At 35.2% G+C, this 25,511-nt stretch overlaps 2 protein-coding genes across 4 annotated transcripts; both read left to right on the forward strand.

The window, feature by feature from the left end:
- The first annotated feature begins 9,258 nt into the window (after positions 1–9,258).
- On the forward strand, positions 9,259–14,007 carry LOC7457792 (endoglucanase 8). Its single transcript, XM_002311482.4, has 7 exons — positions 9,259–9,797; positions 9,900–10,307; positions 11,165–11,257; positions 11,370–11,531; positions 12,775–12,886; positions 13,192–13,355; positions 13,566–14,007. Exons 1-7 carry the CDS (start codon positions 9,570–9,572, stop codon positions 13,887–13,889), a joined length of 1,491 nt encoding a protein of 496 aa, XP_002311518.1. The 5' UTR covers positions 9,259–9,569; the 3' UTR covers positions 13,890–14,007.
- Positions 14,008–17,330: 3,323 nt separating this feature from the next.
- LOC7482900 (protein PLANT CADMIUM RESISTANCE 2-like) lies at positions 17,331–24,232 on the forward strand. 3 transcript variants are annotated; one of them, XM_002311483.4, is made up of 4 exons: positions 17,331–17,849; positions 18,274–18,345; positions 18,485–18,697; positions 18,818–19,158. In XM_002311483.4, exons 1-4 carry the CDS (start codon positions 17,645–17,647, stop codon positions 18,901–18,903), a joined length of 576 nt encoding a protein of 191 aa, XP_002311519.4. In that variant the 5' UTR covers positions 17,331–17,644; the 3' UTR covers positions 18,904–19,158. The 3 variants fall into 3 exon arrangements, with proteins under 3 accessions (XP_002311519.4, XP_052311189.1, XP_024461827.2); XM_052455229.1 differs by lacking the exons at positions 18,274–18,345; positions 18,485–18,697; positions 18,818–19,158 and adding exons at positions 23,352–23,423; positions 23,563–23,775; positions 23,893–24,232 and having other exon boundaries at positions 17,499–17,849; XM_024606059.2 differs by lacking the exons at positions 17,331–17,849; positions 18,274–18,345; positions 18,485–18,697; positions 18,818–19,158 and adding exons at positions 22,073–23,050; positions 23,352–23,423; positions 23,563–23,775; positions 23,893–24,232.
- Positions 24,233–25,511: the final 1,279 nt, after the last annotated feature.

The following is a 25,511-nucleotide window of genomic DNA, read 5'->3' on the forward strand; positions in this document are numbered from 1 at the left end:
GCCTAGTGAAGAACGACCCATGGGCACGCTACTTAATATGGGCCGTTCCGAATACTGGGCTAATAGCCCCAACATCACAAGACCCAATAAGAACTCCAAACTCGGTCCCATAAAACGATGACGAAAGCTCTTCCAAATCAAAAACAACTTTTACATCCATGCCCATGTCCCGCTTGGCCTCCAATTTCTTAAAAAAGACCCTTTACATACATGGCCGTCACCTTGTGCTTTAGTTTTTAATTTTTTCAGGTTGTTTTTAATTTTTTTAATATTTTAATATTAAAAATAAAAAAAATATTATTTTAATATATTTTTAAATAAAAACACTTTAAAAAATAACCTATATTATTATGCTCTGAAATCTCGAAACAAAAAAAATCCAGAGTCGTGTAAGAACGCATTTTACCTGGCTTATGAACAGTACCATCAAGGGAAATCATCTCTGGTAACAGAAAAGAAAGGAAAAGAAGAAGAAGAGGAAGATTTCTTTTTACTTGTGTCTCTCTCTGAAAAATGGTTATTTGTTAACTTAATTATAGAGTATCCCCTACCCTCGACAAATGACTTATTTTGAAAGTCCAGACTCTTGGTGAGTCCAGATTCTGAAGTTGATTAACTCGTTCTGGCTTAGCCTAGTTCCAATTCTCTCAAATCGGCCTCTCCTACCTGACACGCTCAAGCCTACCATCCCAACAAAGAAGTTCGTCAACTTTTCAAAATGTATGCATCCCACAAGTACATCGATAACAATTAGATAAAGAGTTCAGATAGATCGTGCCTCGTCAACTTGTATATGCACATCCATAAATGTTTCTCGGCTGAATATTTCAGCAATAGAAAGAATTAATTGATTTTTACTCGGTCCTTCAGCTAGGATTTGTAAGGGCGGGTGACATTCTCCCTGCTGGCTAGTTAGGATCATATTCATTTCAATAGCAGTAGGGTTTCATTTCGGGACGGGCACATATAATTGCAAAGGATGCTAGGGTTTAGGGGGTGGTGGGACAAGGGAGTAGAAGGAGGGACTTTCGGTCTAGTGTAGTTGATTTGACAATTAAAATTACATTGATAGATTGGATTCTAATTCATTACTTTATTTTCTACAGTATCTTTGGTTGAAAGTGAAAGAAATGGCTTTCTTCAAATGAACTGGAGGTTTTATATCCAATCTGTCCTTATTGGCCATGACCAAGTTTCTTTGAAATTAATCTAATCTCGGCTAATTGAAGGTTTCGAAAATATGTAAAATTGCTCCAAAAATCTTTGTGGAAAGCATTTATTTTTGTTGAAAATTAAGGGCATTGTAGAAAATGCTCCCATGGAAATCGATGCTCGTTCACTGGGCAAAAGAATCTCCATAAACAATAAGAGATTTTACGTGCACAGGCATGGGTTTAATCTGCCTTTTTAGGGGGGAACGAATGAAGTATTTTTCTTATTTATTAGAAACACGAAGTATAGAGAGAACAGTACTTCATTTCTTTGTAAGCTGGATAAATGCTGGCTTTGAAAGGACGAGGTGGGATCAGTCAGAATGCCAGCCATATCATTGAAAATACGTACTTGTCACGGGCGAAACGGCGCAATTGACTCGATTCAAATAGTTTTGATACTCTTCAACCAGGAAAAAATTAAAATTTTTGATACCCAACAAGAATGATATGATGCATGGATTGGAAAGGAAGAGTAAACATGATCTTCACTTAAAGCATACGTAATGAACTGTTAGGATATGAATTGAAACTATCTGGGGCCCTAGCACCTGGTCTAGCTAATAGCTGAGGTTCAAGTTTTCAAAAAGGGAAACAATCACATCTTCAAAATAACCTTGAGAATGAGACGACGCTATTTTTCCATGATTTTAGCAGCAAACTGTTCCTTGGTACTCTAAGCACAAATGCCCCACACATCATTGTAGAATGTCAAGAAAGGGAGATCGTGATCCCGAATAGTCTCCCTTGATTAAGAATTTCCTGTAGTTTTTGAATAATGTGAATATATTCCTTGGTTTGGGATCGATAATATCAATCACCAACCTACACAGTACTCTTGGTGGCGGGTTTTGTACAACGGGAGTCGCGAGAGCATTGACTTGTAGTAGCTGGGCGGTGAGAAAACTTCGGGTTTTACTTGTTTTATAGGTGGCGTTGGGAACGTGAAGATTTATTTATTATTGGTTTAAAATTTTTGGATTGTTTTAGAATATTATTTTAAAAATAAAAAATATTATTTTAATATATTTCTAATTTAAATACACTTTAAAATAATAATCACTATCACAATATTAATCACTAATTACAAAAGTTAAAATCTTCAATAGATCGAGTAATTAAATAACTCAAGAGTTAAAAGTGGAATGCTAGCGGCACTCTTTCACAGCCGCTAGCGACCCTCGCGTCCATGGGGTGAATACGTTTCAATTAATTTCTCAAAGGTTACTGGATAACCGAATAAACTGGTTTTTCAATTTTCATATGCTAAGAAGTAAAAACTTAAACAGAGAGAAAACACTGATAGTATCTCTCCCTCTCCTATATATCTTACACACTTCCAAGTCTTTTAACGGAGCAGCCTTCACTTCACATGAATACCATCTTCTACTATCAGCTTGCCTTTCGCCCATGGATCCAAATCACCTGCCCGCTGTCTAGTTTCATGATCATATCTTTGTTCCCTTTGATTCATCCCTCTATAGTCATTATCTTTAAAATTAGTCACGGGTGAGAAACTCGCCTCCGATTTTTAGTTTCAATTATGTTGAATACAGATTTGGAGAATTGCCCATTTCTCACTGAAATTGGACGTCTTTTATGATACTTGGTGGCACCCACATAAAAAAAAAATGTTCTTCAAAAGATGCTTGATGGAGACAAAATTTTGTTAGATTCAACTTAGGGTTCACGGGCAAAATTGGCATTCGAGGTGGTTTAGCAAGCAAGGGAGCGGTAGTGGCTGCAGCGGTAGACGTGACTTTATGGGTTTTGAGATGGGCAAAGATAGAATTTGCATTGGATATTTGGGATATCTCCTTCGAGTTTTTGTTGTCGTTGTTTCTAATTTCATTTCATTTTTCAAGTACCTTTTCTTGCAACTCCTTCAAAATTTTGACTCGTGATTGTGGTGTTTAAAATCGTGGTTGAACTAGAGTTTTAAATTTTTAAAAAATAAATAAAAAGAATTTTTTTAAAATATTTTAATATTAAAAACAATTTTTAAAAAATAAAAAAATATTTTAATATATTTTAAAATTAAAAATATTTTTAAAAATAACTTTTAATATATGATTTATGAGGTTTGAAGAAAAACTGACTGTTTACAAAGAAATAATAATAAATTAAAAAAACAGGTTCACCTTTTTCTTATAAACTATTTGAAACGTGTCTCGTTATTTGAGGAGAATGTTCCTAGCGGCGTCAGGAGAGACTGCGGCTAAACATCCCCAAGAGTTAATTATTTGGCGGAAAAACTTAAAATTTGTGTGTTTATTTTTATAAAAAATATATTATTTTAATATATTTTTAATTAAAATATATTTTTATAAAAAATATCATACATTACATTATCAAAAACAAATAAATCACATTACCAACCACCACAAGATAAGTTTTTATACAATAAAAATTATTTAACCGACTCATAATTGCATTTTCACGTGGAATATTATCATCTCTTAGCAGTTAGCAGACAACACACTTCACGAAGCTTATGCTTTTAATAGTTATACTTTTCTTATGACAAGCTTACCTTTAATATATATATTTTCCTTATGACATTCTTGAAACTGTTTAATAGTTTTTTTTTCTAAAATAAAAAATATTTTTGAATTAACTTTCATGTTAACGAGGACTACATCTCTTTTTTGGGAGATATTAAGAGTGTATTTTTCATGCATCTGTAAACCCATAAAATCAAAGAATCAGACATGTCTTCTTAATTATTAGATTAACTACTTAATATAGAAAATTACAGACTTATCCATGAACTCATTATTTTTTTCTTTACATGTAAAAGAAACTCATGTGCAAAGTAATAAAACTTGACCAGGTTTTACTTCCAAACTCATAGCTTTAATTAACTCGTCAATTCAAGAGTCAACTCGTCCAAACCTATGATTTTGGTGCTAGACCCAGTTCATCCTCGACTTGAGTCTTGTAACTATGCTCCCGTGGCAAGTATATTACTTTAACAAATAAATATAGTAATTATGAACAAGTTTCAGGTTAAGTAAAATATGTGGATTATCTAATATATGAATTTGTTTCCTGAATTGATAGATAAAACTTCTATATTCAATAATTGATAAATCAACTTAAAACGAATTAAATGACTCTTGTGGTAAAGGTGGATTGTAGTATTTTGAGACACGGTTTCAGTTCTTTGAGCACGCAGCTCATTCTGCTTTTTCGATTATGTTTATTTACGCGGCTGTAACTGCGTTTTAATTAAACTGTAAATTTAAGCTATTTGATAAAGTTAAAAATAAGATTTACTGTTCACGGGTCTCACATTATTTTTGCGTCCGAAATGCAGGGTTCGTGTTTAAAATTTGGACAAAATTACTTTATAAAATATTTTTTATTTAAAAATATATTAACATAAATAAATAAATTTTTTTATAAATTTAATTCAACTGCAATCATAAACACCCTCTAAACTAGTAAAAAGATACCATTTTTTTTAAATAGAAAATTAGTAAACGAGTTTTGATTGGATTTGTCCCGGGTTAATTGAAACATTGGTCATCTCAGGTTTTTGATCGAATTATACTTTATAAATTCTCCCCCAATTTCATTTGAAACTCAGGTCGATTTAAACCAAGGGTCACCTGGGACTCGGGTCAACCTGTCGGGTCAAGCCAAGTTTTAAAATAGTTGCTTTTCAGATACAGTGCTTTCAATTTAGTCACTACTTAATGTCATGATTTAAAAAGTTAACACAAGTTGACGTCGTTTTCTTTTCCAATTACATCCTTCAAAGTTGTTCATTTTAAAAAACAAACTTCATTAATTTTTTTATTTTTCTTTTCAATCAAATTATTCTTATCTCATGATCTTGGTGGGGAGATTTATCAAGGTGACTCATGTGTTTTTTTAAAGTTGATTTTTTTTTTATTTTTATTTTATCCTTTAAAATTCAATTCTTTTTAACATTAAACTTTAATTTTTTTATATGTTTTCCCCTTCTATTGGATTGTCCTATCCGCACAATACTACTTGCGAGTTTTGAGCTTCGCTGATGCTTTGTTTCTTAGTATTTTTTTCTGATTTTATCCTTCTATAATTTAATTTCTTAGATCTGACGATCATTATTTTTTTTAGTTTCTTTTCTATTATGTCGAGTTGTTTCATTATTTAAAATACAATGAGAGCACTTTAACATCAGATTTTTACTGTACAAAGAAATTGGCCCATTAATGTAGTTATATAACTGTACATCATCATAGTCCCTGTGGATCCCGATCGGCCATAATCCACACTGAGTCACGGAGCAACCTACTTTGAACAAGTTCTTAGCCCAAGTCAATAACTTGTTGATCATCATGGTACTGTCTAGTTAGCAAGTTAATTACCTCATTCTCAGAAAAATGTCATCCGCTCATCAACTCTTCTTACTTTTATTTTTCCAGGCTTTTGTATCTTGGTGTCGACGTCCACTACAATGAGGTTAACTTCACATCTTTGAGATAGTTAAGCGAAGGCCTCCGATCTCAAGGGATTCATGAGAATTGTTTTATATATAATTTTAAGATTTGAATTCTAATGACTAGAGACAGCTAACAGACTCTTTTAAGTCTTGACAGTCCATCCAAACCCACAAGTTAATTAAGCCCTTTACCCTGTATGATACTATAATCTGCAAACTGCACGCCAACTTGTCCCAACTCCACACCTTTTCATATACATTTGCAATTAGGGATAATTACTGAGGTTCATATAGGCAGAGAATGTATCATTTTTTTTATATATATAATGAAAGTCTCCTAATCTCTTTAGTAAAGCCAACCTTCATGTAGACTAAGATTTGGTATGTAAATGAAATGCGAGGCCAAATACTGTGTGTTTGTGGCAGACTGACCTTAATACCGGATTAATTTTTATATTTTTGTTTAATAACTGTACGAGAAAACTTGAGTATCTGACAGGGATTAAGCTACACACACCAAAGCAGCTCGGTAGATATACATTTCTTCATGATTTATATTTCATTTTACTTGCGAAGAAGGGAAAGGAAAGTCGCTGATGGTCATTTGATGGCTCAAAAATATATAATCTTTGGAGTCTTTTGGCTTCATTAATGGAGTCATTACGTCGAATGAAGCCGCTGTTTCTATGATGAGACGAGGACTTTTTGTTCACTACCTAATCACTGAACACCCATGACATGGGCACGGGTAGAGTTTTGTTTCAAGTTGGATTCACGGGATCAGACAGTATATGATCAGTCATGGAACCGGCGAGAATTAACATAGATGCTTGGTCACGTTGAATTGATCACGTTACGTACGTACACCAGAAAAGGGCAAGTCGAAAGGGTCCTGGAGACGAAGTACTTAGTTTTTCTTTCAGTAACTTGATTGTTTAATGGAGTCTGGCCAAATAATAACTGGATTTGATAAGCCTATCATATCCAGACATGATAAACTATGTTTTGCTTCCGATTTCATCATGGGCTAATATATAGTTTTAGAGACACCGAGAGTTTGGGTTTATTTAGGGCACCGAAGAAACTTTGATCCTTTGAAGCTTCGCCTTTTTCGAAATAACACCGGGATACCACTAGAAGGTTTGGACAGATACCCTAACAGGAACTGCATCATGCGGTTCTCCAGGCCAAACTGTCAAGAATCAGGGGAGGACAAGTATGTTAAAATTACCTGGTCTACCAAAACGAAAGTGCACCAAAGTCGAGTCACTAGGAAGTCTGGGATAAGATATAAGAAAGAAGCCAAAATTCACCTGATACAAGGCAAATTAATCATCATTAACACACACACACACACACACACACACACACACACACACATATATATATATATATATAGTACTGTTTCAAGTACTGTGGCTCTACATTTGACATGAGTAGTCACTAAAGAAGACCATTTTTGTAGACGAGTGGAAGACACACTTGCCGTCACAAGACGGCACGCCCTCCCACATGCTGGCGCTAGTTATTTCATTGTCATTCTTTTACTTTGGTGTGTAATTCTTTTCTTTCAATTTAATCTCTATTTATTTTTTTAAAAAATCTTTAATTTAATCCTGAATTCCATTGACCCAGGCCCAATTAAAAGCCAACCAGTGAGGAAATAAGGGCAGAGAAAAAAAAAATGTTAATCAACCCTGTTAGTGCATTGTGTTTATAATTTAAATTGTGATTTTTTACTTAAACCCGAATTTGCTGGGAGTTCGTTATATCTCTGTATCAAAATTAAAACAATTAAATATATCATATTTATTTTTTAAAATATATATTATATTTTTATAAATTATCCAAATTATTTTTTGCCTGTCAAATTGATTGAGTAAATTCATGATACCTCCTCCAAGATTAATTTGATGCTTGGTCTGTGCAAATAATCGGGTAAGAGGTTTAGACAATGACTCGCCAGGTTGATTTTAATGGCATTATCAAAGGATTTTCCATTACCCGGCTACATTCCAAGAATTCAACTACTAAAACAATAATTGCACGACCGTTATTAATTTGAATAAGATGAGATTGCCTATCAGAGAGGGCTGGGGAGAGTAAAGGACAGGGAAACGAAGGGTTTAGAACGAGCTTTCTCACCAGACTGCCTCCCGTATTTTGCCTTATTTCTCCCCTGAAGATCGTAATGCCGTTGCGTGATTGAACTTACAAGTCTAATTCGATCCTTTTATTTTCCCGTATATCCTCAATTTGTTTCTTATCATGGTTTGGTTTGTGCAAAAGTCCATGATCGTAATCTTTTCAATTATTAAATAAACAATTTAAAAGTTCATTGAGAATGTTTCACGATTCAATTTACGTTTGATTTTTGTGGGAAAAAAATTCCATCAAAAAGTGTTTGTTTTAATAAAATATTTTACAAATAAAAATATCAATCACATAAAACACCTTTGCATTAATTTTTTTAGATTTGATAAATGATGATGTTGAAATATAATCAAGATAAAATGGCAATGATTATGTTAATAATAAAGCAATGATAGTTAAAATAATGATGGTGACAGTAGAATGGTGTTGGAGGCCATGGCTTAAATGGTGCTATTGGTGAGGCGATAAGGCTATCAAACAAGCTGGTGAACGTTGAAAGCATAAAAATATTAAGGTAAGTGATATCATATTATATAATTATTGAATAAAATTTAACAAGTCTTTATTGCAAATTTTAATAAAAATTTAACACGGCCCGCCACCCAAATTTAAGAGTTTAAATGGTGCTAATGGTGATTATTTTGTTTCTAGCATTTGATTTTATGTGATTCCGATCATGATTTATTTTAAAATTATATTAGTTCTAGCACTCCGATGAGTGCCAAGTGTACCCAGAAAGCTCTCCATCGAGCTGTATTGAATACAATGATTGATGCAAGTATTTAGGATTAGATGCATAACATTAATTTACAACCTAGGAGACTCAGTGATAACCAGAACCATGGCTGCAAGCCATAGGACCACATAATCTAAACGCACCGCTCACTTATTTTTCACAAGAAAAATGATAAATCTGGATTGATAGAATAACTTTCCAGCCATACTCAACAGAACACTCACATGTCTCCCTTCCCCTAGTCAAACCTCTCTGATGCCCAGGAATGATCATTCCCTATCTTCTGCATCATCAACGCACAGAACCCTCTGGCCATATTTGATCCGCACATGCCTGGTTCAGCTTTCTCAAGTGTTTCATTCATGGCATTAATCAAGGAAAGAGAAAAGCACTACAAAGCAAGCCCTATGATCGAGCCATCATCCTCGATTGGTTTCAAAACTCGATGGAGGAAATCTGTTCTTCAACAGCAATTATTAAAAGTAACCATGCCTATTCTAAATCAAAAAGTAACCACGTCTTAGGCTGGAATCATGCGAATCTACCACTAATCTGAAAAATCAAAATACAAGAAAATTTAATTTAATAGTCCCCTAATAAATTTGGTGCTTCTTTTTTGAACCACACCGAAATTTGTCGACATCTTCCCCCTATAATTATCTTAGCAAACAGAGAAAGGATTACCGCCCTATACACTCAACTATTCATTCTAGTTCTTATCCACGTGTCGACCATTAATGGTTCGGTGGACGATACATTTCATCAATCCTTCCATGGCAATAACCCCACCGACCCTCTTCGTGGGTTTTCTTGTTCGGGTAACCGCTTGCCCAGTAACCCGAATTGACCCGGTCAAGCATGTTTTGCATCGGGATCCTAACTCCATCCAGTAATGTCCATCCACGTGGTGACGATCCAATGGTCCATAATCTGGAATCCAATGACAACACTTCCCTTTTTTTTATTTCTTTTTTTTCTCTTCTGGTTATAAAATCCACGACACTCCGCCTTTCTACTTTGCTCCACCCTCAAGAAAATGGCGCGAAAATCCCTAACAACTTCCCTGAGAAATCTTCGCGTCACTGCCGTTCCTTTCCTCGTGCTCCTCTCTCTCCATGCAGTTATCGGCAGTGGCCATGATTACCATGACGCCCTCCGCAAGAGCATTCTCTTCTTCGAAGGCCAGCGCTCCGGCAAGCTCCCCCCAGATCAAAGAGTCAAGTGGCGCCGCGACTCCGCCTTGCATGACGGCTCTACTGTTGGCGTAATTACTCTGAACTCCAGCGTTTTTCTTTAATGTACATTGCTGCATTGCTTTAATCAGCTGCTTATTTTACTTCATTTCTTGCGACATTCTATTTTGCAGAGGGATTTGACGGGAGGGTATTACGATGCCGGGGATAACATAAAGTTTGGATTCCCGATGGCATTTACGACGACATTATTGTCATGGAGCATTGTTGATTTCGGAAGGAACATGGGGCCGGAGTTGAAGAACGCCGTTAAAGCAGTCAAATGGGCAACTGATTACTTACTAAAAGTAACCGCGGTACCTGACGTCGTTTATGTCCAGGTAGGTGACGCGTATTCGGATCATAACTGCTGGGAGAGGCCGGAGGATATGGACACGCTGAGGTCGGCGTATAAGATCGATGGATCCCACCCGGGATCCGACGTGGCAGGTGAAACAGCCGCTGCATTGGCGGCCGCGTCTATTGTATTTCGTTCACGTGACCCTGCCTATTCTAGGTTGCTTCTCAATCGGGCTGTTAGGGTACGTCATTTTCAAACTGGGCTAAGCTAGCTCTGGCTCCTCTTTATTTTTTAGTGTTTGTCAACTGTCTTCTTGATATTTCACTTTCTTCTCAATTAGTTATCGATTCTAGATCTTTCACCTTGTTTACTGGCTATAGCCTGCTGTTTTACGTTTATATTTTTGAAAATTATCTCCTGGTTTTTACAGCTAGTTTTTTTTTTTTTTAAATACACCATGCATGATTGTTAGCATTTTACTATAAGAGATAGTGTGTTATTTTCTAGCAGCAAGAGTAGTGTCTTTCTTTTGGAACACACTGGGTTTCCTTGGAAATTTGAGTGGGGTGGACCATAAAGATTAATAAAGGCATATTAATGCGACTAAGAATTATCTTGAACTGGGCTGTTTGTTGATAGTATATGTACCTTGTGTGAATATGTTTCAATGATTAGTGGCATGAAGCATGAACTTTGAAGTTGTACCAAATAAAAAAAATGATGCTCGTAAAAGGACAAAGGTGGAGTGAGCTTAGATTTGTGCCACCGCATGTCAGATCAATTATTTTTTCCTTATATATATATATATATATATGCCCAACTGTTCACATCGAGTTTGACTGCATTGGAGGACAGTGAGATTTATTCTTTTATGCTGATTAAAAAACAAAAGGTTAGTCTTTTGATATTATTATTCGAGAAAAATGCACTAGATCAGTTATTTTAAACATTCGTCCCTAAACTTGTTTTGGAATTATCCAATCACGGGTTGGTGTAGACGTGTGGTAGCAGTTGTCATTTTAAACGAATGCACATTTTGGAAATAGAGCGAGAAACTGACCGTTTTGTGGGTGTATGTGTGAAACGGTCACTTCGTAGGTCTTCGACTTTGCTGACAGACATCGTGGTGCATACAGTGGTAGCTTGCGTTCTGCAGTGTGCCCTTTTTACTGTGATGTGAATGGTTACCAGGTAAGCAACAGCCGTACCACGTACTGAAAACCATCCGTTAGATCAGCATGTCTAGATAAAATATCGGCCCAGGATTAATAATAATGGTGAGATTTCGAATATAATATTGCAGGACGAGTTGCTCTGGGGAGCAGTGTGGTTGCATAAGGCCTCGCGCCGGCGCAGATACAGAGAGTATGTAGTGAAAAACGAGGTAATATTACATGCTGGAGATACCATCAATGAGTTCGGGTGGGATAACAAGCATGCTGGCATTAACGTCCTCATTTCCAAGGTAAGAAAAAACCCTTACGAAAAATTTAACTTTTCTAGCTCTTAATATTAACCAGTAGTTGCTGCTAATATATAGTATCATCTTATTTAACGAGACTATCGATGCTTTTAAAATGCCCGCTTGCTTATCAAACCCTCTGTCTTGTCTAGGTTTTATTGTTCTTCATTTTTTTTTGAACAGAGTCTTTTTTGTCTTGCGTTTTTGTTTGCTACGCGGGGATCGTTCTTTCATCCTGAACAGAGTTATAAAATAAAAATTGTACGGGTATCACGTGATGAAGCATAAGCAAAGAACATCTTTGGTAGTGTGGATTCCGCGCATCGTTGGACCCATAAGTCCAGATAAACTAAAAACAGCGTAAAATGATATGCTAGATATCTACACTGGCTTAAATAAAAGCCTAGATCGAAGGGAAATGAAATCTAAAAACTCGAATCATATTATTATTGTTGGTCATCAATATAATTCTGACCCTGCTAGCTAATTTTTTGATCGTGGTGAGCATATGAAAATATGGGAAGTGAATATAAAATAATATGAATAAAAATGATAAAACTTATTAATTTTGATGATTGCACATGATTAGATTAGAATTTGGTTCTGGTTTTCATGTGCGCTGGCACCGATTTTTCCTCAGTATAATCCGTGCATTCCTCAAAGCATAAAGCTACAATAAAAAGAAAGCCATAGAATTAGGAGCTTTAATTAGAAGGGTATAACTGTCTTTAAAGTCGGTGAGAGTTGAGAGTCGTTGTGTCCTTAAATTAGAGCCAAGTCACCACAGTCCAAAGGTGCCAACGTGAAATGCCCTGAAAGTCTATGTGTTCGTTTTTCAAGATCTGAGCTTTTCGGGGGTCCCAGAATCACTAAGATAGCAAGTTCCTTTGTGGATGCATGTGCCAAAAGGCTGGGTCTGTCGTCCTTCCCATGCTCTCATGAGCCCGCTATCTTCGACCCCCACCTTTCTTGAAAGTGATCGTGGCAATTCCTTGATGAGCGATTCCTAGTTTCGGTCTCCCAAGTTTTAGTAATTCTGATAGCTGAACTTTGAATATTAAGTAACCGGGAGTCAGGAAGAAACTTAGAAAAAAAGAAGAAAAAATCATCTATGCTCATGAATAAAATTGTGGGGTCTCGTAACATGATAAGTAAGGCAGCAAGTATTCATTGAACCTGATATACCAGACAACACCATACACAGTTACAGCATTAATTTTTTTTCTGTTAAATTTATTTATAACAGGAAGTGTTAATGGGAAGAGCAGAATATTTTGAGTCTTTCAAGCAGAATGCAGATGACTTTATTTGTTCTATATTGCCTGGGATTTCTCATCCTCAAGTTCAATATTCTCCAGGTATTTTACCTTAATATGTTTATAAATGTATGCAAATATTATATAATCACAATTTTTCCCTGATCATTAATTTGACAGCTAAATCGCAATACATTTTAGTATCGTCTTTACTGTGAAAAATACCGTTATGTAGGAGAAGCATGTGAATAAGTTTGTCATTTATATGCAGCAGTCAGAGAATTATTGTGCTTTTTCAGCAAAGTTTTTGTGCAATAACTCTGTTCTGGGTTTGGAATATTTTTTCAACTTTATTATGCGCGGCTAATAGTTTGCTTGTCAAAATGTATCTGTCATGATTGAAAAAGGCGGGCTGATATTCAAGGCTGGAGGGAGTAACATGCAGCATGTAACGTCTTTGTCTTTCCTGCTTTTGGCTTATTCTAGTTATCTAAGCCATGCCAATAAGGTCGTGCCATGTGGTGAGACGACAGCTTCCCCTGCCCTTCTCAAGCAATTGGCCAAACGTCAGGTAACTTCTATTTTATCTTGTTCTCCGTTAACCAGAGAGTAAAAACAAAGGACCCGTTCTCCAATCGGCATCATGATTACATCAGTCTGCTTTAGGATAATTCATGGGACAGTCGGGCCGTCTATCAAACTGGCTTTAATCATAGAAGAGATGCAAAATAGCAAGGAAAAAACCTTGTACGAATAATTCTTTGCTTGTGGGTTGTGGCAGGTAGACTACATTCTTGGAGATAATCCACTGGGGATGTCATACATGGTTGGATATGGTCCACGTTATCCACTGAGGATCCACCACAGGGGCAGCTCGCTGCCATCAGTGCAGGCGCACCCCGCTCGCATTAGGTGTAAAGAGGGGTCGCGCTATTTCTTAAGTCCAAATCCAAACCCCAATGTGCATGTGGGTGCGGTTGTTGGTGGGCCTAACATCACAGATGCTTTTCCAGATTCCAGGCCATTCTTTCAAGAGTCAGAGCCCACGACTTACATCAATGCTCCCTTAGTAGGCCTACTTGCATACTTTTCAGCCCACCCTTGATTTCCGGAATGGAAAGGATCATTAATTCAGTGGTGTGCAAAATGGTCACCCTACCAATTATTGTCAAAGATTCTAATTGTCCCTAGCTAATGAAGAAAGAATGTTGATGTCTGCGAAACGATGGCGCTTTCATTTTCTTCTTTGTTTCTGTCCTTGGTAATAATTGAACATCTCAGATGCTATGTTCAATGGCGAAGCCATCTAGATGCCAGACAAATTACCATAATTGAAAAATTATAATATACTAATAAATTATTCAAAACTGTTAACTCCAACAATTGGGATGACAAAGGTACACCCTGAAACGATGAAAAGTTAGTCTGGATTTCAATTTTTTTTTTTTTAAAAAAAATGAACTTAGAAAGGTAGAAGTTTCAATTTGTTCACAATATTTGAAATTTTTAAAGGGTGGTTTTTAATTAAGTTTGATTAAAATCTAAAAATAATATTCAGTCATAATTTACTCTTTTATATATATTTAATATAAATTTTAGGAACAATAGCCGGAAAACAATAACAATAGACTACCTTTGATCGTAATAGCCGGAAAAGAGAAAAGTCGTAGCAATAACATTGATTCATGAAAACTCTGGCCGTCTTAAGACCAAATGTTGTTGGGACTGTAAATTTTGCTAACATTCTTCCATTTTCTGAACCAAGTTTTTCTGGTCTGTTGAGACCAGAGGTGGAGTTGGTTAGGGCCTATTATTTATGTCAAAGCTCATGGAAATGCAGGGGCACTAGGTGCTCAGTTTTCTTCTCTCTTTTTTTCCTTGGCCTTTGACTCCTTTCCATTTTCAATATATATTTAAGCACTGACTTGTCATCCATCTGCTCCTCAGGTTGGTGATGATGAATCTGGGTAAGAAACAGAAGTGAACCGCACTAATTAGAGTCCACTAGTGTTGTTGTGGTAAAGAATGGTGATTAGGGTGGAGTCTGTGTGGGTATCAAGATTCGTTGCCTGATCTGGATCTGGGCAAGTCGGGTAGTAACTCAATTAACCACAGATGTTTTTTTTTTTTAATTTTTGTTCAAAAGATGTTATTTCAGCGTTGTTGTTTTATTGAAAGAGAATCACTGAAGTAATATCGTTTTGGGCAATATTGTTTTGAAATTGACACAGCCAACCGTGACCTGGATTGCATCTAATAACTATCAGATCTTGTTTTATCTTGCGATGGTAATATTGGCATATAATTATGCTATTAGATTGTCCTCCTCCTTTCTAATTGTTGCCCGGAAGAGCGTTAACTAATAAACAAACCAGCTGGTTGTGAATGCTCAATGTGCAGATAGCAAAGCATTCTCTCACTCTTTGTTGGCAGAGGTTGGTTGAGATGTGTTTCCCATTCAATGCAAATTTCAATTTTGGAGCCAGCAAATTCCTTTTTCCTTCTTGTTTTCTTGTTGGGTATGGTTTTGGTGTATCTAATTCCAGATCTGCTAGGACAGTTGATGCAGATTGCAGACGGAAGTTACGTGGGACAGTAACAACATAAAATCCCAAGAAAAAAAAACTAAATATTTAATGATGGAAAAAGGTTGCAGATTGCATATCAGAACCTAAATTCCTAATTTCATTCTTAAAATTAAAATTTATAGTGGTCGCAGATGAACCTAAATTCGCTATTTTATTTTTCAAATTAAGTCTTATAATAGTTTGTTTTTAAATAAATCAGAAAACTCTAGCTCTCTACTACAACTAGAAATCTGGAAACCTAAAGAAAATGAGCATAAATTCTGAATTAAAACATAAAATATAAAACAATATAGAAAAAATAATAAAAGTTGTTATATTATGAGCTGCATCCAAAACATGATTTTAAAAGATTCGACGATACATTTAACACGAAATAGTTTTCTTAGCAACATTATAGTTTTTTTAGGGAAAATTACCGGTAAAATCACATACAAAATTTAAACGTGATTCAATAATAGAATGTCATGTTATCATAATTTTAATGTGGTAATCAGTCCCAATCATTCCTTGGACGTTGAATTGTTCCTCTTATCTATAAAAACATCCCTTAAACTATTTACATAATCTATCTAGATTATATTTTCATTTAATAATGTCATATCATCACGTGAATGATCAGAACTACTGGTTTATGTAAGCCAGGAGCCATCAATTGTTGGCCTGTAGCAAATCTAGCTTGCTAGTTGCCTGGTGTGTTTCCTTTTGTGCTCGGCTCTACATCTGTATTTTTCCGGGAAAAAAGAGGATTGCATAGGTTGCAATTTCCAAGCATTTTCATGCCATCAAAGTTTATAAAACATGATGGAATGGAGATGAATTTCTTAGTACTGCTGTGGTCTCTCTTTATCAGCAGTTAGGTTTAGTTTGGTTCTTCTTGGTTTGATCCAATTATTAACATGGAAAGGTTCCATGAATAATATATATATATGAGTTTCTGAACCAGTTTGCACGCATTTTGATTAATCCGACAAGCTCTAAAGTTAACAACCATAAAAATAATATATTGAAATTTGTTTTGGTATCTTTTAAATTTAATATTGGTCATCAAAATGTTCGTTTGTTTGTCCAAGTGAACGGAATCAATGTGTCATGCACGTAATCAATTTCATCTGACCCAACAAAATAAAAATGATTGCCGACAATAACAAGTTTCAAGTTTATCTCACTTTCAATTTACATATGCAGTGCTTATCCACAAAGTCAGTGTAAGGGCAGCTGCCAAGAGCGACTTCCCTTAGCATTCCCCAAAAAAATATGTTCTCTCCCTCAATAACTAGGTGAAGCCTGACGTCAACCATAGATGCCTGGTGTGCAAGTAGGGCGCCAGGCGTGTTAATTTTGGAGGCAATTTTGACCACACCCTCGGTTTTCCGGGAAACAGTGTTCTGATAAAAATTTATAATTTTATTCACTGCTGTAACAGATTATCATAATATATAGCTTCATAAACTAAAGAACAAATGTTCTTTCAAAACCATTTAATTGTGGAACGTTTAGAACTTTGAACACTTCTATATATTTTGGTTTTTTTATGATGGTTCGCGGTATAATTTCTTAAAAATCTTATGAGAAATATGGAAAAAGGGGGTCAGATAATAATATTTAGGTTAATTACATAAAAACTCATGAATTATAGTTTATTATCAAAGTGGTCCTTCAGTGACATGTGGTCACTCTTTTCATGTCTAATTAATTATTTAGAAGGTGCACGTGTTATTTTATTAAGTTTATCTTCTTACAACGTCACCGGCATTGCAAACACATTAGTTTATTGTTTATGAAACTCGAATTAAGGACATAGCCACGAATCTCCATGGAAGCTAACATTTCAACTCGTGTTTAATTATTGCAGATCAGATAGGGCACCAGTTTAGACCTCGTTTTGAGTTACCGGTGAGAAGTTCACGCGTGTTACTATCTCAAGTGTTTAATATCATCCTCCGCTCTCAAATCTCAAAGTCAAGTTGCCTTCATGCTGACCCCGCTTGACCGGCTCTCTCTGCGTTCAAATACACGTAAAAAAATGGCGACGAATTGACGTGGTCATGGCGGCTGATCACTACTTGAAAAATTCAAGTGTCTAAACCTCCCCTTATCTACACTCGTATTATGCTTCATATATATATATGCGCATTCCTCTGCTAACTAATAGTGCACAAATTCAGCAAAAACACTTCGATTCTACTCCTTTCATCACTTTCTTAGCTAGTCGACGACATTGTTGCTGCTTCAATACATTCTTTCCACGGTCTACGTACTATTTGTCATCAGCATGTATCCATCAAAGCAAGACACCGCTCATGAGATGAACCAAAAGCCATCACCTCCCTTGCCACCACCGGTGACCGGCTATCCAGTAGGACCCTTCATAAATCAGCATCACAATGAGATTCATTCTCATCCCATTCAGCATCAACAGCCGCAGCCCGGTCGTTGGTCCTCCGGTCTTTGTGACTGCTTCTCTGACATCCCTAATTGTAAGTTCTTTCAGATGATTTGGATTTCAATTATCAGTAACATTAATTTTATAGCAAATGCTGGATTTCTATTTACATTAGAATCAATTTTTTTTTTCTTTGAGCAGAAGCTAATATATCTTTTAACTTGTTTTTATAAAATTCACCGAATGTTTTTTTGACACTATATTTTATAAAACAAGATAGTAAAAGTTTAAAAAATAGAAGGTCAAACATATTGGTCTTGTAAATAAAAAAATTCTAACTTTTGATGAAATCAAAATCTTGATTCAATTTTGTAACATACATAATTGAAGTAAAACATGCAATTACACTAAATTTATTTATGATTTCTTATGATTGAAAAAAACAATTTATAAAAATCATAGCAAACGAAACCTTACTAATTAGTTGCTTAACATTTGCTGCTATCAATTGATTGCAGGTTGCATCACATGTTGGTGCCCGTGCATCACTTTTGGACGGATCGCTGAGATTGTAGACAAAGGAACAACACGTGAGTACAATACTAGTTCGTTTTTTTGTTCTGGAGATGACCATATATGTGCAAATTTGTTAGCACAAACCACACTTATGATGGTGTTGGAAAGTTAAGATTAATTAGATGTGCGGTTGTGATTTTATTTTTGTTGCAGCCTGTGCTGTAAGCGGAGCAATTTATGGCGTACTTTTATGGTTCACTGGTTGTCCTTGCATATACTCGTGTATATATCGAACTAAAATGAGGAAGCAGCTGATGTTAGAGGACAGACCTTGTAATGATTGCTTGGTTCACTTCTGCTGTGATGCTTGTGCTCTGTGTCAGGAGTACAGAGAGCTCAAACATCGTGGATTTGATATGACAATGGGTAAGCTCCTCGGGTGCTCATTCCCTTTCCTCTTCAATGATTAATTGCATAAGTGATCATGCTATATCCCTTCTGGGCTGTGCTTTGTGGATCTATATCAGTTGGTTTTTTCTTTCTTAGGTTGGCAAGAGAATGTGGAGAGACAAAATGGTAGAGTGACCATCATCGCATCAGCACCGCCCGTTGAACAAGGCATGAAACGCTGAATGAGCCATGCATGCTCTGAATGTTTGTGTGTTATATGTGCGGTAGAAGAGATCAGGATTTCAGTTCAAAAAGAAGAAGAATAAAAGATGTGATCAAGATTGTGCCGTTGGCATCCTTGTATGTTTTGTGCTGCTATATTTCTCTTTTCTTGTATTTGTTTATTTTTATTGATTGAGATCACAAAAGCAATGTTCCTCAATCTTGTACGATAATAGTCTGCTTCAATCGAATGTAAGATATCTATCATTTTTTAATCATTTGTTTAATTCTTGATCGATCATTGATTAAATTTGAACAAAAATCCATCCAATCAATAGTTGACATGCGTCCACCAGGAGGATGGAAACCTTGCCATTACGAACTGTGGCGCTAGTGATGGTGTTCCTGTTGGGCGGCATATTTGTTTGTTCTTCTATCTGTTATCGAAACTGAAGAATCCGTCCTCGACATCTTCTCTCCCCGCATCTCCTTCTCGTCCTCCCTGTTGGAAGATATACATGGCCGCCAACGCGTTGAGCCTAGCTGTCTAGCATTTTAATATTCTGGATAGCTTGCTTTCTTTTGACACCTAAGGTGCCTTAAAATGATATTAACTAGAAAATTAAAACAAGTCGGCTAAATATTGTTGAACAAACATTATCCACTCACCCGTATAGTGGATATACAGTGTATATTTCAATAATTCATTTTAGCACTTGATGTTTTATTTTAGGCGATTTAATCTTAATTAAAGATTGCTTCTGATATTTTAGGCAAGGGTGGAATTGAAAGGAGATGGACCAAAATTAAAAGGACGTCAAATATGGGAGACGTGCCAAATTATTTTTTGTAAATACACTTAAATCCTCAAACTTAAAAAATAACACAAATTATACAATTTAGGTCCCTTTAGATTCCACAAAAATCAATTTTGGTACAAAATTTTATTTATAGTATTTTTTAGTTCCTGATTAGAAAAAAGAGAGACAGAAAGAGGTCGCTATATTCAGCGATGAAAGAGAATGTCGTCGTTCAAGCCATTTCCGACCACCAAAATAGATGTTTTTTTGTCCATGTGTTCCATAAGATATGTAGGGCTTGATTGTGTTGTTTACAACCTCAATGTTGCATGAAAAAAGAAATCTAAACTAAGGACGATAAATCTAACCCAGTTTGATTTCATGTTTTTTTTTTAACTTTTTTTTTGGTATTTTTAGTTGATAAATCGGTTTATGGGTGCTCCAAAGATGTTAATGAGGTGTTTTTTTGATTGAAATAACTTATAAAATAGGTTTTTAAACAAAAAAAAAAAAACACTCTTTAATTTTCTAGCAGCTAGTAAATGGCCAGAATATGAGTTCACGGACAATTTTTGTTTTCATCGTTCACTCTTTTAAAAAATATCTAAAAAATAAAATCAATCTCAGTGTGTGGACTTGAGGTTAAAGACCCACTCGTACGCGCTAGGCTTTTCCTTGTAATAGTAGAGGCGGAGTATTAGGTTCACCCTATTAGAGTTGAAGCTGTTAGATTCAATTCAAATATGGATGTTGAACGGGCCGAGACTAAATCTCTTAAAGATCTGGCCTCCATTTAGGACAGTGTAAAGTACCCAGATTTTTCTTTTGACAGGGGTTACAGATTAAAATACTTGATTGGAAGCTAGCAATTTTAAAATCAGATTGATATATATAAACTAGGCTCAAATTCAGTTAATTTTAGTCGATCTTGTTTTATCCCTTCTTATTAATGGATTCATATTTAAGTTTTTGGTGTTTTATTCATATTTAAGATGGATAATAGTGGTGAAGGCATTTCAAATATTAAATCAATTATAATAGTAAACAGATAATATTTATTATTATTTTTAGTTATAAAATATTATAAACTATAAAGGTAATGAATGTAAAGTAAAGAACAGCTTCGTCAGTCACCATGTTCGAACATTAAGAGAGTCAAGGTCATTTTTCATTTCAATTTTCAAGCAAATTACTAATGTCCTTATATATTACTTTAGTAACTGGTAGCTACACTTCTTGTGTGGGATAATCTTATTATATTTAATATGATTTTAAATATAAACTTTAATAAATAAGAATATTTAATAACTACCTATATAATAGGCGGATGCACCTCCATAGAGCTCTGGTTTCTACCAAACTAGACGAGTGATATTTTTTGGAAATTAATTGAACAAGCCTCGATCTAATTAATATAAAAAATTAACAATATGATATTTTTATTCCAATTTTTAATCAAGCATGAATAGAAAAATAATGTTATTTTCAAATAGTCTTAAACCTTCAAACTTGAAAATGCATTATTATCTATAACGCACAACAAATATAACACAAACAAAGAATCATTAATTGCTATTCTTACAGAAACAAGAAATAGAAAGTGATTTATAGTATTGTCTTTGCAAATAAAGAAGAAGAAGAATATCCTACATTTTCGAATCAAGAAAAGAAAGTAATAACTTTCTATCACTGGGTTCCCAGAAAAATATGTTCTCTCCGTCAATAACTAGGTGAAGCCTTACGTCAACCATAGATGCCTGGTGTGCAAGTAGGGGCCATGCGTGTTAATTTTGGAGGCAATTTTGACCACACCCTCGGTTTTCTGGGAAACAGTGTTCTGATGAAGATTTATAATTTTATTCACTGCTGTAACAGATTATCATAATATATAGTTTCATAAACTATAGAAAAAATATTCTTTCAAAACCATTTAATTGTGGAACGTCTACAACTTTGAACACTTCTATATATTTTGGTTTTTTTATGATGGTTCGCGGTATAATTTCTTAAAAATCTTATGAGAAATCTGGAAAAACGGATCAGATAATAGTTTTTAGGGTTAATTACATAAAAACTCATGAATTATAGTTTATTATCAAAGTTGTCCTTCAGTGACATGTGGTAACTCTTTTCATGTCTAATCAATTATTTAGAAGGTGACGTGTTATTTTATTAAGTTTATCTTCTTACAACGTCACCGGCATTGCAAACACATTAGTTTATTGTTTATGAAACTCGAAGGACACTAGCCAGGAAACTCCATGGAAGCTGACATTTCAACTCGTGTTTAATTATTGCAGATCAGACAGGGCACCAGTTTAGACCTCGTTTTGAGTTACCGGTGAAAAGTTCACGCGTGTTACTATCTCAAGTGTTTAATATCATCCTCTAGGACCTCTACTCTCAAATTCTCAATGTCAAGTTGCCTTCATTCTGACCCCGCTTGACCGGCTCTCTCTGCGTTCAAATACACGTAAAAAAATGGCGACGAATTCACGTGGTCATGGCGGCTGATCACTACTTGAAAAATACAACTGTCTAAACCTCCTCTTATCTTCACTCGTATGATGGTTCATATATATATGCGCATTCCTCTGCTAACTAATAGTGCACAAATTCAGCAAAAACACTTCGATTCTACTCCTTCAATTATTGCATATCAGACAGGGCACCAGTTTAGACAGGAAACTCCATGGAAGCTAACATTTCAACTCGTATTTAATTATTGCAGATCAGACAGGGCACCAGTTTAGACCTCGTTTTGAGTTACCGGTGAAAAGTTCACGCGTGCTACTATCTCAAGTGTTTAATATCATCCTCTAGGACCTCTACTCTCAAATTCTCAATGTCAAGTTGCCTTCATTCTGACCCCGCTTGACCGGCTCTCTCTGCGTTCAAATACACGTAAAAAAATGGCGACGAATTCACGTGGTCATGGCGGCTGATCACTACTTGAAAAATACAACTGTCTAAACCTCCCCTTATCTTCACTCGTATTATGGTTCATATATATATGCGAATTCCTCTGCTAACTGATAGTGCACAAATTCAGCAAAAACACTTCGATTCTACTCCTTTCATCACTTTCTTAGCTAGTCGACGACATTGTTGCTGCTTCAATACATTCTTTCCACGGTCTACGTACTATTTGTCATCAGCATGTATCCATCAAAGCAAGACACCGCTCATGAGATGAACCAAAAGCCATCACCTCCCTTGCCACCAGTACCGGTGACCGGCCATCCAGTAGGACACTTCACAAACCAGCATCACAATGAGATTCATTCTCACCCCATTCAGCATCAACAGCAGCAGCCCGGTCGTTGGTCCTCCGGTCTTTGTGACTGCTTCTCTGACATCCCTAATTGTAAGTTCTTTCAGATGATTTGGATTTCAATTATCAGTAACATTAATTTTATAGCAAATGCTGGATTTCTATTTACATTAGAATCAAATCTTTTTTTTCTTTGAGTAGAAGCTAATATATCTTTTAACTTGTTTTTATAAAAATCAACGAATGTTAAACATAATTGAAGTGAAAGATGCAATTACACTAAATTTATTTATGATTTCTTATGATTGAGAAAAACAATTTATAAAAATAATAGCAAACGAAACCTTACTAATTAGGTGCTTAACATTTTCTGCTATATATCAATTGGTTGCAGGTTGCATCACATGTTGGTGCCCGTGCATCACTTTTGGACGGATCGCTGAGATTGTAGACAAAGGAACAACATGTGAGTACAATACTAGTTCGTTTGTTTGTCCTGGAGATGACCATTTATTATGCGCAAATTTTTTAGCGCAAACCACATTTATGATGGTGTTGGAAAGATATTTATTAGATGTGCGGTTGTGATTTGATTTTTGTTGCAGCCTGTGCTGTAAGCGGAGCAATTTATGGCGTACTTTTATGGTTCACTGGTTGTCCTTGCATATACTCGTGTGTATATCGAAATAAAATGAGGAAGCAGCTGATGTTCGAGGACAGACCTTGTAATGATTGCTTGGTTCATTTCTGCTGTGATGCTTGTGCCCTGTGTCAGGAGTACAGAGAGCTCAAACATCGTGGATTTGATATGACAATGGGTAAGCTCCTCGGGTGCTCATTCCCTTGCCTCTTCAATGATTAATTGCATAAGTGATGCTATATCCCTTCTGGGCTGTGCTCTGTGGATCTATATCAGTTGGTTTTTTCTTTCGTAGGTTGGCAAGAGAATGTGGAGAGACAAAATGGTGGAGTGACCATGATCGCAGCAGCACCGCCCGTTGAACAAGGCATGAAACGCTGAATGAGCCATGCATGCTCTGAATGTTTGTGTGTTATATGTGCGGTAGAAGAGATCAGGATTTCAGCTCAAAAAGAAGAAGAATAAAAGATGTGATCTAGATTGTGCCGTTGGCATCCTTGTATGTTTTGTGCTGCTATATTTCTCTTTTCTTGTATTTGTTTTTTTTTATTATTATTAATTGAGATCACAAAAGCAATGTTGCTCAATCTTGTACTATCATAATCTGCTTCAGAATATGTTTGGTATTGAAGTAATTATTGTGGTTGTGATTTAAAAAAATTATTTTATAAAAAGTATTTTTAGTTGAGGTTAGTTTGAAAAAATAAGTGTTTGGTTAAAACTGTGGTTGAAATTGAGATTGAACAAAAAATAGTTTAATGTGTTTGGTTAAGAATGCTTTTGAAATTGAGGTTATAAAATAATTTTAAAAAAATATATATTAATATTGATGGTTTTTAATTTAAATATTGAGATTTAACTACTGCTATTACATCATGAAAGAAATAATATTTTATATAAAATATTTATTATTGTTCCATTAAATTATTTACAATTCCTTTATGTATAAAATACATTCGACAAGTACTACAATAATTAATTAATGTTAAACACTAATTTTTTAAATAAAACACAATTAAAAAAAATATTTTATTTTATTTTATTGTACTGGGTCGGATAGGTTGGTAGTTATGTTTTAAAATATATTAAAATAATATTTTTTTATTTTATAAAATTTATTTTTGATATTAATATATAATAATTTAATTTAATTTTTATTTTTAAAAATAGCAAAATAATTATAATTTAACCATAATCCAAACATGGCCATAATCATCATTTATAAGAAGAAAGCTAGTGATGGCTTGGCATTGGCATAAATTATTTTATCCGGTCGGGCACCCCATGCATTTTCTGTTAGTTTTAATTTCTTACTATGTAGAGCCCGCAAAGAATGAAAACTTAATTATTTACGGAAACAAGCGGGACGCATGTGAAAGCAGCCTTTTGCTACTTCTTCCAATCCTGCGTTGCAAACGTAGAAAATAATGGGGCCCATGAACAGTAATTAGTGGTTTTTTATTTACCAAACGTTTGGCTCCTACGTTCTGCTTTAAACGCAACCTTCACCGCGTAAACAAACGGCCTCTCAATTGAATGTAAGATATCTATCATTTTTTAACTATTTGTTTAATTCATGATCATTGATTAAATTTAAACAAAAATCCATCCAATCAATAGTTGACATGCGTCCACCACGAGGATGGAACCCTTGCCATTACGAACTGTGGCGCTACTAGGGTGAGCAAAAAAACCGAATAACCGATTAAACCGGAAAAAAAACAACCAAAAAAACCGAACCGAAAAAAAAACCGAATTAACCGATTGAAAAATCACAAAAAAAATTCGGTTCGGTTCGGTTTCGATTTTCAAAGTCTGAAACCGATTGAACCGAACCGGTTCAACCAAGCCAACATTAAAAAAAGAAGTATAAATAACATGTTTTTTTCGTAACCCTAAACCTAAAGTAACATT

The sequence above is a fragment of the Populus trichocarpa genome, chromosome 8 (genome assembly GCF_000002775.5).
Source record: "Populus trichocarpa isolate Nisqually-1 chromosome 8, P.trichocarpa_v4.1, whole genome shotgun sequence".
NCBI lineage: Eukaryota > Viridiplantae > Streptophyta > Magnoliopsida > Malpighiales > Salicaceae > Populus > Populus trichocarpa.

Excerpts from the sequence above, each read along its gene's own strand:
- LOC7482900 (XM_024606059.2), top strand. The coding sequence starts at position 22,843 with ATGTATCCATCAAAGCAAGACACCGCTCATGAGATGAACCAAAAGCCA. Across the intron at positions 23,424-23,562 it reads TGTAGACAAAGGAACAACAT|CCTGTGCTGTAAGCGGAGCA; the intron begins GTGAGTACAATA and ends TTTTTGTTGCAG. Across the intron at positions 23,776-23,892 it reads TGGATTTGATATGACAATGG|GTTGGCAAGAGAATGTGGAG; the intron begins GTAAGCTCCTCG and ends TTTCTTTCGTAG.
- LOC7457792 (XM_002311482.4), top strand. The coding sequence starts at position 9,570 with ATGGCGCGAAAATCCCTAACAACTTCCCTGAGAAATCTTCGCGTCACT. Across the intron at positions 10,308-11,164 it reads TTCTCAATCGGGCTGTTAGG|GTCTTCGACTTTGCTGACAG; the intron begins GTACGTCATTTT and ends GTCACTTCGTAG. Across the intron at positions 13,356-13,565 it reads AGCAATTGGCCAAACGTCAG|GTAGACTACATTCTTGGAGA; the intron begins GTAACTTCTATT and ends GGGTTGTGGCAG.